The sequence below is a fragment of the Phalacrocorax aristotelis genome, chromosome 1 (assembly GCF_949628215.1).
Source record: "Phalacrocorax aristotelis chromosome 1, bGulAri2.1, whole genome shotgun sequence".
NCBI classification, from domain to species: Eukaryota; Metazoa; Chordata; class Aves; order Suliformes; family Phalacrocoracidae; genus Phalacrocorax; species Phalacrocorax aristotelis.
Genome location: NC_134276.1, coordinates 109,248,016 through 109,264,154, shown reverse-complemented (window position 1 = coordinate 109,264,154; position 16,139 = coordinate 109,248,016). Strand labels below are relative to the sequence as shown.

Here is a 16,139-nt window from a genome sequence, read left to right as displayed (position 1 = left end):
TCTACGGCAATGCCTCCACAAGATGGAGTCCAGGCAGGCTGGAGGATGCCACATGCTGCAGTTTGGCTTCATGCCCACAAGACTAACTGGGCATTTCCATCAAGACTCTTATTCTCTATCCTACACTACAGAATTTATACTGCCGTGAAGTTCAAATTAATTACAACAAATGTGATAGAATTTGGGAATATAAAATGGATATAGAAGAAAAGCATGTAATGAGTTTTCATTTAATTTTGAGGCCATTATAAGCAGCCTCAGTTTTAAGCACAGAAGAACTTCCTACCTTTTCCGGAGGTCTTTACCAGCTTACAGGCACTATCTCAGAAAAGTGACTTTGTTTCTTCGGGCCTGACAAACTCAACCAGATACTGCTGTGTAAAATTGGCAGGGCCTGCTTGCAGGTGCAGTAGTTTACGCTAGCTGATCTTTTGTGACTGTTTTCCTAGGTAATTCCTACCAAATATGCATGCATTCCTTCTCTTTGTATGAGCGAAACCTTACTGCACTTTGCTTCATCAGAGCCATCTTCACACTGAGGTAGGTTGTCACAAAGGTTATGCAGTGGTATACAATCCCCGCCCCCACACCGATGCTCGTCAATTGCACAAGCTCCTGAAGAAAAACAGAAGGGAACATTAATCTGTAATTACAAGGAAGGTTGATGTCCACTGCAGATCACAGAGTTCACCTGAAAGAAAAACTGAGTGGATAGTATGCAGAACCTTTGATTTCCTTCTGTTTCCTTTCATAACCATCTCTTTTTCAAAATAAAGAGTGTTTTGAGATAAGTAGAAGCTAATTAGGAATAAAATCTGTTGTGTTATATCTTGAAGTTTCTGCTGTAGTTAGCATTGCTCAGTTACTAGTGTTCTTCTGTTATGTGTAATAATCTTTGGAGGGATGAGAAAAGTCAAACCCTGATCAAAGCCTGTCAATAGTGACTAATGATTTCAAGTTCCAGATGTTCAACACTTTCACAAAAGTTCAGACCTCGAAGTATGTCAAGTCAAACATACAAGTAAAGAGACTTTGAAAGCCAAGAGTATCCTTTCAAAACCTGTCTGGGAGGAAAGCTGGAAAAGACAAAAGTAGCAGAAAAGAATGAAAGCATTCACAAAAGTAAGATTAAGCTACTTCAGTATCTGTTATGTAACAAAAGCAGATCAGATAGAGAGTAAATACAAAGTTATAATTCTTTGTACTGTGAAATTGTATTTTTAATGGTACATTCTGTATATTTACAGGAAAGATACAGTTATAAACTTAAATGCTATTGAAAAATTGTTTATTTTCTTTATTTTGCCTTCCTGGACTTACTGACTGAAACATTTAATTATTTAGAAGTCCTACTTAAGGCAAGATAATTGCTTTGCTTCTGAATTTTTAATATTCCTATAAAATGATTCATTCATGAGTCAGTACGGCCTGTTGTACAATAAGGAAGCAAAAGAATATGCTTTATAAATGGCTCGAACAAGATTTTCACATATTCAGTGGCCATAACTGATGCCAGATTTTCCATAGAACTTAGTTCTCACTTAGACAGGTTTTTTATTATATTGCATATTGCCAAAAAGTATTTATTTTTGAATTGTGCTTCCTTTCCAAAAACTTAATATTTAATGGAAAAATAAAATACAAAGGAAAATCTTCTAAAATTGATTTATTTACTGACAATCCTTTTATCCTTGGGCCTGCATGCTAATGATATTAGTCTCTGTTCTTTGGCTGCAAAGATCATGAATAAGCATAATTCTTTCGCAAATGGAACCTCTTTAATATATTTAACCAGAATTGGCAATGACCAGTTTGAGAACTCTGCCTTGCTAAACTTGATTTTTACTTTACAGCAAAATATGGGCAAAGCTGCCTCAGCAAAGATTCTGAAACAGCTAAAAAAAAAAGGCATAGTGTTGTTAGACTGAACAAATGTGGTAGAGAAAGCAGAACAAGAGGCAGGAAAATGGTCACACATCCATATAAACCTACCTCTCAGTCTTGCACAACAAGACTAAACCGGGCTGATTTTACAAAGGTAAATCAATAGTTAAGATTTTTTTAAAGATGAAGAAGATCGATACTATTATTACTGTTAATCTGTAAATAAGCTGCAACTAGCTAAACATGCTGGGAGACACTTGATTTCTACGATATTTAAAGTAAGAAAAAGAGCGTAGATTCTTGTTGGCTTTCTGGCCATGCAAATGAATGGTACTTCATACATTTCTGAATACATACTGCTTTTTCTTTCTCTTTTTTCTGCTGTCAGACTTCCACAGAATTAATACAAAGTCTCTAATTAATTCCATCAAGATTTGGCCTAGAGTTAGTGTTAAGTATTTGTCCTGGTAAGCATATTGCTTTAGCATTTGGCTCCATTTTGCATGTTTTTTGAGAGCTGATTGCTGAATTACTTATTTGAGTGACAAGTCTAATTGCAGACCCCGATAAAATCAGCAGTCTTTCAGAAGGGAACTGGCTGGGACCAGAAACACTGCTGTCCAAATATTTAAAAGACTAACTCTTCCCTGATCCCTCACACGCTAAGGACCAAATTTTTAAAGATGCAAGGACTGTATTGCAAACATTAATCAGAGTTACCATATACATTTTTCCCTTCTAGTGGATGTGATCGATAATAAATATTTTACAAATGCATTTCAACACACATTAATGACACCCTCAAATGAGTCATAAAGTGATGGTTTTTGGGGGGAGCTTGTATAGGGAATAGTTCATATTTGCTATCTTAACATTTGAATAATTTTTGGTCAAAATACTGAGTCATTTTTTCACATAATATCACAGAGTGGCAGATGATACTGGCATTGGTTCAATTACACGAAAGCAACAAAAACAACATGTTTCATGCTAGAAAACTTAAAGTACAGATGGGTAATCGTTAAGCTTTTTCTCTTTAATGTTTTTATAAGCCTGTTGATCAAGATGTAAGAGTCGCCTTCCACTCCTCGCTTTTTCTCAAATGTATTTGACCAGTGGTATAACCTCTTAAATACAAGGGTTCATATGCTTACCTAGGTGGTAGCCAGTAGTAAAGTTTGCAAGAAATCCCTTCTTTGTTGCAGACTTATCCGTAAAGAGGATTACTGTCATCTGGTTTGTTGTAGAGAAGACATCTGGGAATGGGTCTTGTCCTGTATAGACGGCTATTCTCCCGGAGAACATGAATACATTTAAGCTATATTGGTTTTATGTATTTCAAAATGGTTTGGGTTCAAAAGCAAATACTGCTACCACATGAATACTGTTATTCCCCCAAACCTAACTGCTGTCAGACTGCAATGATCAAAGCTCAACCCCAAATTTGACACATCAGTATAGAAAAGGTTCAACTTATGCTTCTGTTTGTCCACATAAATCATCAGTCTTATTTACTGAGAAGTTAATTTTGTTTGGATTGCACAGAAAACTGAGTGTGTGTTAACATTTGGGAAATGTGATATCACATACAGTATACTTTCTCAAATTTTCCTCCTAATTTCTGAGACTGCAAAATGTGAAGAAATGTAGAATGAAAATAGAGAGAATTAATTTCCTTTATATTATAACCATCAGTTTGCTCCAGCTGTCTGATTACATTCATTTTAGTACCCAATGCCGTTACTTACCCAAAAGTAAGGAATTTGGTCCTCTGCCATCTCTGACTTCAACTACGTCATAGATATTTTCTAGATCAAAAACCTGAAAATGAAGTTGAATGTTTTTTCCCTTTTCAGCATTTAAGTACCACACACCTAGAAAATAATAACACAGACACACACAAAAATTACCTTTTCAGTTGTTACATTTACTGTGCCATTTTAATGTTGAAGGATTTTGGTGGGAAAAAATCTCTGCTAAAATATTAAGAATCACCCTAGAGACTTAGAAGTCTAAATCTTATCTTTAAAAGCAACTTAAGCTGTCACGATCCAAAATTCAATTGATTCTCATTCTCTAAAACACCTTTGTTAAACTGGATTTAGGCTCCTAAGACATACACACGTGCGATTTTTATCATTCATGTCAATTGTGAGTTTCCATAAAGTAACAAATTTAATTCTTTTGTAACTGTGAAAAAGTGACAAGTAGTTTTGACTCTTAAGTCTTTTTTCATGGTAAGATACTTTCTATAATCAGTCACAAAAGCCCATCTTTCAGGTTAGATGTCTTTTATAGAAGCATTCTTCTCTAAAAGTAGGCTTCTGTTTAGACTATGCTTTATCATATTTAATCTATGTAAGTGTGGATACTGTGGAAATCTTGTAAAGAAAGTAAAAAACCCAACCATTTTTTAGTCCGTTCATAGAATGAGAAGCATATTCTCACTAGTAGGAATCTCATTTGGGAACTTGTGAAAACAATACCTGGAAATGAGAGCTGTATCTCAAGTGGGACAGAAATACAAAATTACAACTCTTGTGATTAACATCCCAACACAATTCTCCATTTAAAGGTGAAGTAATAAATAATTAAAATTTCATAAAGAAGTAATGACAAAGATCTCTTCCTTGCCTCATCCATCAACAGCACATAGTAGACCACCTTCAAACATTTTCACTTTTGCCAGCTGTAGCTTAAGTTACATCAGTAGAATAACAATGTCTTTTCACTAGTATGTTAAGAAATATTCAATAAAGAGAGGATCCCTTGCAAAATGCATACACACATTCTTTGCCCCTAGAAAAGGTTAACTATTTAACAGAAGAGATAATGCTATTAACCTGGCAAATACATTGAGGTGTAATGGTAAAATGGGGACTTTCAGAACCTTGTCTGTTGTTGCACTGACATAAAGATATTTGACCTAATAAGCATGATGGAATTGGCCTCTCTGAACCCATTCCAAGGGGTTATGCTTGTCTTCATCGCTTCTTAATCAACTGGCACATGATTCCTTAGCTTCTGCTAAGTGCCATATAGACATCAGTTAAAAGATCCCACTCTAGATAGCTTAGGTCTTTTTTTCTTGACAGCACCTGACTTGGGAAAGCAGATTTAGTATCTCTACTTTCGTAGGGCTAAACTTTCCCTGAAGACTTGGAGGAGAATGACTTACAAAAAGCTTGATTAGGGTAACTGTTTGGAAAGTTTTCAGAGCTGAATGTGCTGTTGGGTTCCCAGAGTTCAACTGGCCCTCCACAGTCAGCTGAAAAAGAAAACATTTCAAAAACATAATTAACCTATTGTCTTACTTTTGTAATCCATTGTAAGAAAGACAATTTGGAAAAAGTAATTTTATGAAGAAGATATTTAAGCAAACTTCATCATTGTAAGAGTTCGGTTACGGTGCCATTGGTGTAAAGCTTGAACAAGTTGTGATAAGCCAACATTTCAGTAAGTAGTTGAGGGAAAAATGTGTGTAAGAAATTCACTGTCCTTATTAGTTACAGTGTCTAAGTCAGACCCACTGACATATACAATCAATGCCATAGTGTTATCTACAGCTATAGTTCATATATTGCTCTTTGTGCAGTGCTAGTGCCCAGGTGCACAACTGTATTCCTGATGGTGCTGTGAGAAGCCTTCCCCATGTAGTTTGGGGAAGGACACAAATTGTTCTTCATTTGGTGATTATTGGTCTGCAAGCCATGCACGTGACAGAAAATGTGAATAAAAGCATGTGATACAGTCAACTGTATAATTTACTAGTACATTAATGTAAAAGCTAGAAAATGTCAAAGAGAGGAAAGGCCCCCTAATATAACCTATTTATGTACTTGTCTTGTATGTCTTGCTTATTATTGGATTGATCTTCTTGCAGCATTAGCAGAGATACTCAAGTATAAAGCCTATTTTGTCATCTAGCAAATAAACTTTATAGCAAAAAATCCTTATACTGTTATTTTTATTTCATCAGGACCCTAAAAACTTTTACAATTAAACCTTGTAAATGGTAAAAGTAGCCATTTGCTTTTTCCCTGAAACAACTGCTCCAATAGGAAAGGTCTTTATCATAAACATGTGTATGCACTTATATATAAAAATGAATAAAATTTATTTAAAAGCAAGTATTGTAGATATGTATATGTACACAGATACACACACTCACACACATAGACATAGATAACTGTACTTTCTATATTCAATATTCTCTTTCAATATATAGTTTAGATGGTGGTTTACATCCAAAGTATGTCAGCTTCATATTCCAAAACTTTACAAATATTTACAAATATTGTTGATTTTCATTTCAGTTGTACCATCAGAATGGACTTTTGTGTTTTCCCACTTCTGTTGTTCGCAATTACTTTATTCAAAAATAAACAGCTCTCCTCCACCTGCTTCAGGAAATAGAAGTTGAGGCAGAAGAAATCTACCTTTTTTATTTTGCTTTGTTCTTGTTTTATTCTTTCAATTAAAATTTATTTTTTTAACTTTCAGACTTCAGCTAAACTTTAACACTCCCCCTCCCCTCCCTTATGGCTCAAATTTTGCTTTTCATTATGTCTGTCAGTATTGCATACTCTGAGCCACTTGGTTGGGAACTGTATACGGTACAAGTCCTACTGAGTTTGCCCACTGAATCCCACTGGGGGGAAGCTCGACTAAATACAAGTAAGATTTGAACTTTCTCATGGCAGCCATCTTATAGAACTTTCTGTTTCACCAAATCACTCCTGGCAAGAAAAGTCAAATTTTCTGAAAGAAAAAGGAACTGTAAACAAGCACACACTGACTAACAAGTGTATTATGTTTCAGCCGTGTGGTTCACAATGAGGACTAGTTTCTGCAAATACCATTAACAACAAATAAAGATTACTTTGCCTTTTGTTATGGAACATTACGGCATGTACAAACAGACACACAACTATGGTAAAGCTGCATGAAGAATATATTATTCTTATCCGGTATCATCTGATGATATAGCAGAGCAAAACCAACTTTCTTAATAGCAGAACAGGGCAACTTATGATTAAATCTGATCTGGCATTGACTACATGTAAGGCAGGTCTGTAATGATCTTCTTTCTCTTACATGGAAAAACAATAGAAGTAATTGATTTTACTCATGTCTGGAAAAATTATTTTTTAAATTTCCAGTGATCTTTAAACACAAATTTATATGGAGTTATTTGTACAGCTGCTACTCGTTAGAGAACCAAATAGCAATCAGCACCAATAATCTTGGTCCTTTCATTGATCATAATAGATGATTTTCTCAACAGTCTAGAAAATTTTATATGACCTATTCATAAAATACTTCCTCTGTGCTTTGGCCAAAACTTTAATTTGTATTGACATACACATCTCGAGTGTGGAATCTACACTGTAATTTCCACACTGTTGTTTGTGTTAAAAGACAGTTTATATAGGAAAATGAAGATGAAAGCAATCTTTGTTTTAGATGAAAGTGTAGGCTGACAGTTCTGTGCAAAAGACAAAAGCAAATCCAGCTTCCCTATCCCACCACCAATTTTTTTTTTTTTTTTGACTTTTCAGTGAGCTTTTGTGGCACTGTGAACGATGCCAGTGCCTCTCACTGAAGCTCTAAGTCTAGCAAAAGAAATTGGCTCTGCTCAATTTCTTTCATCTCTTGTTTATAGGGATGATCTTTGTAGTGAAACCATTAGTGTTAGTAAGCTTGCACCACATCCATCAAAGTAATTTCATACTTCTTTGAAGATGATTGATAACATTCACTTTTTTTAGCAGGTTACAGATAGTGTATACGTAGCAAGCCTCAACAAAGTTATGCAAACAAACTGTCTCCCCAGTGACAGCTTAGACTGTGCTTTTGTATCATATTGAAGGACAGTATGGATCCTCTCTAACCTGTTTTGTAAGGAGTTACGTCACATGATAGCTTCCTTGTTTTGCATATCAAAACTTTATCAGCATATTTTAGGTAGAGATCTATAGTTTGAATTACATTTCTTTGGTGTTTTGACAGCAGCACTCAGCTACTATTCACCACAGGGTCATTCTACCACTAATCATTAGACTGATGCTAACTTGTGAGGTGTGTTTAGCTACAGCATTTGAAAGATGGCTGGAGGTGGCAGACATCAGCACCTCTCCACAGGATTACTTTAATGAAAACTGCAATCAGATTCCAAAACTCACTTTGGTAAATTATGACTGAAATTACTAGTGTTATTAAAGTTTAATTTTGCTGACAGGGAAATCTTGAACTTTACCTCCCTGTGTCTCAGGACGGGGCTCTAGAAATGTATTTTGCTCTTATATTTAGAAGGTCTTGTTTTCTTCCATGTCCTGATGCTGTAGATTTAGAGGTGATATATTTGATAGAATGGCAATGTTAGTACACAGTGCTTCAACATGAATACTGTGCAAACAATCCTTTTCTATTATTTTAATTTTAGACTGCTTTTATTTACTATGTGCTGCCAAGAGAGCAACTAGCTGTGCTTTGTAAGTGACAGTAAATCTAAAAAGAGGCACTACTGGAACATACTCACTGGTTTTGTTTTGGTTTTTTTTTTTTTAATGATTTGAAGCCATGTGTGAATAGGTCTTTTGTAGAAAACTCTTTTTTTCCAAAAAGTTCATGCCTCTTTCACAGTAAATTACAAAGCCCTATCAGACACTTTAAGGAATTTTTCCACAAGTTCTATTCATATTTGCACCAGTTTTTGCTTTGAATGTGCATGGACCTGGTAAACATAATACACAATCTTTCTTCATTGTTTTATATACATTTTCCTGTTTTATAATGATGGCTACAGGTTTTGGGGTTCTTTTCATATTTTTTCTCAGCAAGATTCTTCTAACTAGCTCTGTGAAACTGGAATGTTTTGTGGAAGCTTAAATCTCTGTGCTTTCCTCTAAAAGGCTCTGCAATATGATGGATCTGGATCAATCTGTACAACCTGTCTGGGCACTATAGGTAGAGATGGTTCATGTTTCATTAACTTCTACTTGACTAGGAGAAGGTGGCAAAAATGTGCAAACAAAACCAACCCTCCTTCAGTTTCCCACTAAACCTGGGATTCAGAAGAGGTGCCAAGAAGACAGTGAGATGAAATGAGATGAGGCTAATCAAGCAGGAAAAAATCCCCATCTGTTATTACTAGAGCAAACACCTATTCATCAGTCCTGCCTTACCACAGGGAGTAGAGCTAGCAGAAGCAAAATTGAAGAAGTCAGGCTTAGGTTTTGACACATTCCATAATTTATGCAAATATTGAAACCTCTCATTAGGTCAGGAAGTGGAAAGAGTCCTTTGATTGGGTTTTTTTGTCCACTCATGTCCTCCGAAACCAGAACTGCTAACTGTCCGTCTTTCCTTTCTGCTTCGCTATTTAAATTTCTTTCAAAGTAGACATTGCTTTCTATTTCCTTTTTAATATAATCAGATATAGTAGGAATAACAATATGGCCAAATGCATATTGGAAAGAACTCATTCATTTTTCCAGATAATTCCTCAGTTTTGGGTATTAGACCCTCACATAAATCATGCTCCATTCTTAAAACATTCTGGCACTATTATAGATTCATTCCTCTAAATATGGGTGCTTTCAGTATGCATGTGTTCTCAGAGCCTGGTGAATTTTTACTGTTGAGACCTCTAGTGATATTATTATGTGACTTTGCTCATTCTCTTATTCCCCTACTACATTGTTTATAATTTCAAATATAGAGGTTATAATCTTCCTTCTCTTTCTTCTTCCTTCCCCTTCAGTGGCTTCCTGGAAGCTTTATTAATTAAAGCTTTTAGAGACAAATTCTGAATTCTATAATTATCCTCCACTTTTCAAGTTTTGGAAGATACTGTACTCATAGCTTATGCTGTGAATCTAACAGTTCTGTTAGTATCAATGGAGTCATGGTCAGGGAACCTGAAGCCTAGTATGTTATCCTGAAGATAATTTTATAATGCTGAGGAGAGGTTTTTATAAAACTGAAGGCTGAAAATTCTGAATCATTTATACACAAATACAGTAATGGGAAATGGCAATCAACTGTAATTGTGTTTACTTACTAGGAACTGAAGGGACAGTAGTAAGAGTTGGAATCACAGTTGGCTCTACATAAATACTTTCATTACACTTCCCCTTTGTCAGGCCAATGTCATCCAAGGCAATATCACTGGGACCATGCTTTTTAAAGGCATCAAAAATGACCTGAAGTTCATGAAATTAAAATTAGAATGTTATCATTTAATGAAAATCTTTTCAACTTCCTGTGCTGAACCATTCTGTCTTCTTTCTTGAATGCTCTTATTTCCACTGTAATCTAAACTGGTGATACACTCAGAGGAGGGCATCAGGGATGAGGCAAGATTCCTCACAAAACAAAACAGTATGCAAACCTTGTGGCTCATTCTAAGGAATGCAAAAACTTCATATAAATGATGAATGTGATTTAAAACTATTCAATAACTTTACTTTTTATATATGAATACATGTAATTTTTGAAACACAAATTCTGTATCACCCATCTGCTACCAAGGAATTCGTGCTGGTGAAATACAGCTAGGTACAGCACTCTTCCTGAGATCAAAAAACACACATTTGCTTGAAATCTGAGGCATCCAGGCCACAGATGCATTTACTTCCTCAGATGGTAAAAGCATCTTTCTAGCAGTGTTTTTGCACCAATCAAAGCTACTATAGCAGGACAAGCCATCCTAAATAAGTATAAAAATAAATTATTTTCAATAGAGAGTTGCTGAAGGAATTGTCTAGCATAAATCACCTCCTTTTGTTTAGGTCAGTTGTTAACCACGTGGCGCCAAATACATTTCCGACTGAAAAACACTTTCAGTGAATTATTCTGTAATTAATCAGTGAAAATAATGCTTCCGAATCTGAAGTTACTTAATTTAAATCTTCTCATGGCTAAGTGCTTCGTACCACACTCACTGTCGAGATTTTAAACTCCACCTAAGATTTGATAGGCTTTGAACATCCTTGTTTTGAGGAAAGCTCTCTTTCATGATAGCATTGATTATTCCATGACAATGTTACGGTTTTCTGTTTTCTACAATAATAGTACTTTAAATTCCAGCGTAGGAAAGCAGGGGGTGGGGGTGGGGTGGCTGAAAAGACAATTCAAATGGGGACTCCAGTCTTCTGCACGCTAACATTTATTTGATGGTATGCATTAGTAAATAGTACTAGACATGGAGCTGTGAATTATTGGGTTCATTTGACAGAAAGCTCTGATATCAGTTTAGATAAAATTTTTTTTTACTGAACTTGCAGTTTAACTAACCTTAAAATCAGATCTTTCGTTTAAAGTTACTTGTCCATAATTCCAGTTGCTTCCATAATTTCCTTCTTTCTGGAAAATTATCTTTTCCAAACCATGCTCATTACTTGTGCTAACTCTTAAACGGTAAACGTTAGTACCATACATGAAATACCTAGAAGGGGAAAGCAATTTTGGTATTAGAAAAAAGTGAAATTTCATGAAAAAATGTCAAGCTTTTTATTTTAGAAATGGTTTTATGGAATTAGGACTAATTTGCAGTAAGCATGAAAATAAAATAAATCTTATGTTTAGATTGTACCTAGAAATTTTACTTTGTACTTTGCTATATTATCTGCAGAGGCTTAGTTAAGCTTCACGACAAAAATAGTTTCAGGGATTCTTAATACCATTCCTATATAGAAATGAATATTGGATGCAGGGTGAAAAAGAAAATATATTAAAGCTAACTGCAAGAATCAAACCTATAAAGGAGTTAAAATTTCAGGCCTGGAGTTAAGACTGATCATGGAAATCCAGACAGAAGCAAGCTTGTATTGCTGGCACACTGACTTGGATAATTATATATGAAAGGAAGCTATTTTGTTTATTCTTAAACAAAGTATATGCTTAGGAATTATGTAAGAATACCAAAAGCTTAGACAAGACGAATCTGAAGAGACCAAAGGCAAACTCAGAATCCGGACTCTCTCTTCTCCAAATCCAAGTCCGATGGGTGTTGAAATATAAAATCCTGCAAGATAATGAGCACATTTTGGTCTGTATAGAATTACTGATTTTTTCTTTAAATGAGAGTTTTTATATTAAAACTAGTATCACTAATATCAAGCACTGGTAGTGTTGCATGACTTAGATGACTCTTGACACAATAAATGTGAATAATTATCCCCAGTTATATTCACCAGTCAACGACATATTAAAATGAGCTTTTAAGCTTGTTGGACACTCCTCAGAACTAGACATGAAATGGTAAAATACTCCTCTTAAAGTCAGTGGGAGATCTGCCTTTTATTTAGTGGAGGCAACGATTCACTTGAGCAATTTCTACTTAGTTTATAAAAATGTCTTCCTGTTTGATATTGCTTCTGAATTTGCAGAATAATTTCCTGGCATTTTTATAATTTTTATCCACATAATAATGGGAAATATGGTTTATGTCTTGAGCGGCGTGAGAGAATGACTACATGAATATTTTATAGCAAGGTGAAGCATTATAAACAAGAAAAATACATCGTTTGGGTAAATTGGGTTTTTAGCTTTTTCTGAGTTAATTCCTTGCAGCTGGGAATTTGGACTTCTTGCTGCCATATGGAAATATAATGTGAGGCCAGGCTACAGAAGCATTGTGATTTGTCACAAGTAAAGCAAAATTAGACAGAGTTAAAGGTCCTAAAATAAAACTCTTGTTTTATTGAAATAATGGCTATAATTTTAGATTTTATTCTTTCTATATACTATTTATCTAATACATACATATGCAAATATTATATTCATAGAATCTAAAAATAAATATAAGTACATAATTTAAATTATATATACTATATTTTGTTATTTATACTTCTAGATAAGCTAGCTTTTTCATGTGGGAGGTTAAAGTACCTGAAAATTAGTCTGAAATCTGAATCAGGCCTTTCATTTCCTGTGTTGACTTAGAAAGCATGCATTAAAATATACATGGTGTCTAGCTTTACGAAATTGAGCGTAACATTCTTTTTCAGAAAAGGTCTTCGTATAGTTGAAGTGACAGTTCTCTGTCTTTGTTTCACCAACTCTTTGAGCATTCAGAATCACTTGTGGAGTATGTTTTGAGTCCTTTGCTTTTCAAAATTAGCAAAAGAAAAACACACTCACTGAATGAATGTAATAGCTAGATATTAATGATGCAGCTCACATTTTTACTTCAAATGCAGCTCATGGAAATTTGAATATTCAATATAATAGCAACATTACATATAGCAACATTACATATGTCAGCTTAGATCCAGCACAGTAAAAGAGAGAGCAACTAAATTAAATTAGCATTTTCAAGAGAGCTAGAAATCATTGTCAAGGGTTTAAATAAACAAATTTTATAGTTTTTCATCTGATTTGTATTCTAGGAGTCAAGTGGGAAGATAAAACATTTTTCTGAAGATTATTTAGAAAATCTGCATTTACACAGAGAGATGTGAATAATTTGTCGCCAATAATGTGCTGAACAATATTTTTCTTTTCTTGGGAGTAACTTCTTCCAGCATAACTTGCAATTTTTTCAGTTATTTGTCGCTGAATAAGTTCTGTATAAGTCTTGCATAGAATACATATAAAAGCATTGCATTACCGAATTATGTTAATTAGTTTTAGCTGGACTGACAAATCAGCGGAGAAAGAGATTGGTTTTCCTGTTGAGGCAGAAAAAAACTTTTGGAGTTTAATTCTGGCATAAGTATTCATTATACACATTCAAAATTGCATTCCTATCAGTATAGCCTTTTGAATGAAACCCCACATTTGATATGTTCACTCTTCCAATTAAGTTGTTTTGCTATAGCAGTTGCTGGAGTGTTTGTGTGTTTTGCACGTGTTGAAAATTAGTGTGTTTGGTGTGTGATTCTAACTGGGGATGCAGGTGCCCTATGTACCCTGCAGGGCAACTTAATGTTAAATCAAAAGTATTCTGTGACAACCATGAGGATGTCACCAGTAGATAGGGGTGAAATAGAAGTGATTTCCCTAAAATGTAACTATACTTTTTTTCCTTAAGGTAAACATATAGTTATTTGACTTATAACACTGCTGTGTAATAGAAATTCCTTTCTCAGATAAGGCATTTTGACATATTAATAGCATTGAAACTCTTTAGTACCTCACAGTTTAATCACTTTCTATATTCCTTTATTTCTTCTTTTAATTTTGGTATATTTCCACACGATGGCAATCAGCAGGATAAAATGTTTTGTCCAGTAGCCCTGACTCATTTTTATGGCAGAATAAAATTACATCCCAATAATACCACCATGAAGAATCCATTGTGCAGTGGTAGAACATAAGCTAAATGAAGCTTTTCCTTTAATCTGCAAGCAACTTGTATTTGATTTTACCTGATATGTTGCCAAATGTATGATCAAAATCAGGACCACTCATAAACGGAAAGGTAGGGCCCCGAACTCTCTCCCAGTCCGAATCATCATCTAAATCTTGTATCCAGTAACAAAAGCCATCTTCAAAAGTGCAATTGACTTTCTCATAATCTGTGAATAAGAACCTCTAGTAAATAAAAATGTCAGAGACATTAAGTATTTTCTCAGAATTACATAAGAATCAGTGACAAACAGTGTACATTTTTAAATATGTTTGAAAACTGGAGCCCCCTGTGACTCAATTTCCTCTTCCATGCAATGCAACATAATTGCTCAAATAAATGGGTTGTTTGTACTTGTTAACAAAACACTATCGCTGAAGGTGGCCTTACCTGCTCTTGTACTCATTTATCAATCTTCTTTTTTGATCCTTCACCAGTAATGTGATGGGGGAATGAGAGAGGACCTATTGCATAGCTAACACTGCCTTTTCCTCTTTTCTTTGACAAGGCCTGGATTGCTCCAGCCAAAAGCGCTCACCTCCAGAGCTGAACGCTCAGAAGAAAAGTGCTGTGCTCCATGCACCAAGGATGCCCCTTTCCTTGTCCTTCCTCTTTGCTCCTTCTTAGCTCATGTACATTTACTGCAACATCCTCATCACTTTTCTTCCCATAATATTTTGGTCAGTGCCTTTTCATGGTGCCTTGAAGTGCAGCCCAGCCCCTAGCAAGGGCTTCCACATGACAAGAGTTTGCTAACGTTCTGGATGCTTCCTGCAATGTATCCCTTCCCAGTCACATCCCCCATTCGCATCCTGCTCAAAGTTTAGCAGCTGAAGAAGCCTTCACTTGTCCAATCTGCATCTAAATTTTTTTTCTGACTATTAAACAACACCAAAGCATGAGTCATATTGCTGCATTTTGTTGTCACTGTAGATTTACTGCATCTGGACTTTTCCCAACACCTATTTACTGAAGCGGGTATTTTCCTGAATGTTAGATTTAACATTAGGGACTACCACTTGTGGCAATGAGTTATAAAGTCTGGCGAGCAGGTACTGTCAGGTGATTAGAGAATAATGGTTAGTGTCAATGAATCAACAGTATTCTATAGTGAACAACCTGGCTGAGAGGAATCTGATGGAGGGATGGCCAGAGTTTTATTCTTATTTAAACAGATTAACTTTGTAAGGCATTACCCTACTGTTAGATACCGCCTGTAAACCCATGGACAGTCTTATTTAGATCAGTGTTTTGATCCTTAAAATAGTATGAAATTTCTCAAAGTGGATCTAGTCAAAAAACTGAGGCCAGAAAATACTGCTTCCCTTTTCATGTCCATTTTGTCAAACTGAAAATACACTTTCACCAAATTTTCAGGATAACACACACACAAAAAGAACACTTACTTACTACTAGTAATACTTACTGTCTAGTTCATTTGCATTAAATGTAGTGTATGTTGCATTAAATCCATTGTAATTTTCAGAATAATCGGATATAAACTGTGCTGTAGCCTCATGAGAAAAAATGTAAATTGTCTCAGGATTAGTCCCTGACAGAGAAGCTGAGAACAAATGAAGAGTAATGCAGTCAGAGAGAAAACATTAAAATCCCCAGTGCTGTCACAAAAATGCAGTGAATTGGCTTTTTGAGTCTTAAAGGATGCTTTCCCTCTTGCACTGTGATTCTGCCTACAATAGCTTCAAAACCCTGAAGGCATTTAGCTGTTTGGCTGCCGTATAAGTATTCTGCATATCCCATCTCTCATATCCATCAATATGGATATCAGCTAGTGGAGAAACATCTTTTATATTACACATATTCAACACTATAATCTTCACATCCATGCTTATTATGGTGTAAATGTTCTCAAAATTTACAGATATGCACTCCGCAA

At 35.2% G+C, this 16,139-nt stretch overlaps 1 protein-coding gene across 1 annotated transcript in view; it reads right to left on the bottom strand.

Moving 5' to 3' along the window:
* The window catches only part of TMPRSS15 (transmembrane serine protease 15), a 59,998-nt gene that overhangs the window by 17,882 nt on the left and 25,977 nt on the right, over window positions 1-16,139 (bottom strand). Inside the window, 9 exon segments of the mRNA XM_075084515.1 lie at window positions 505-615; window positions 3,039-3,170; window positions 3,633-3,758; window positions 5,063-5,152; window positions 9,950-10,091; window positions 11,185-11,335; window positions 11,812-11,914; window positions 14,262-14,411; window positions 15,669-15,806. Coding sequence (XP_074940616.1) covers window positions 505-615; window positions 3,039-3,170; window positions 3,633-3,758; window positions 5,063-5,152; window positions 9,950-10,091; window positions 11,185-11,335; window positions 11,812-11,914; window positions 14,262-14,411; window positions 15,669-15,806 — 1,143 coding nt within the window.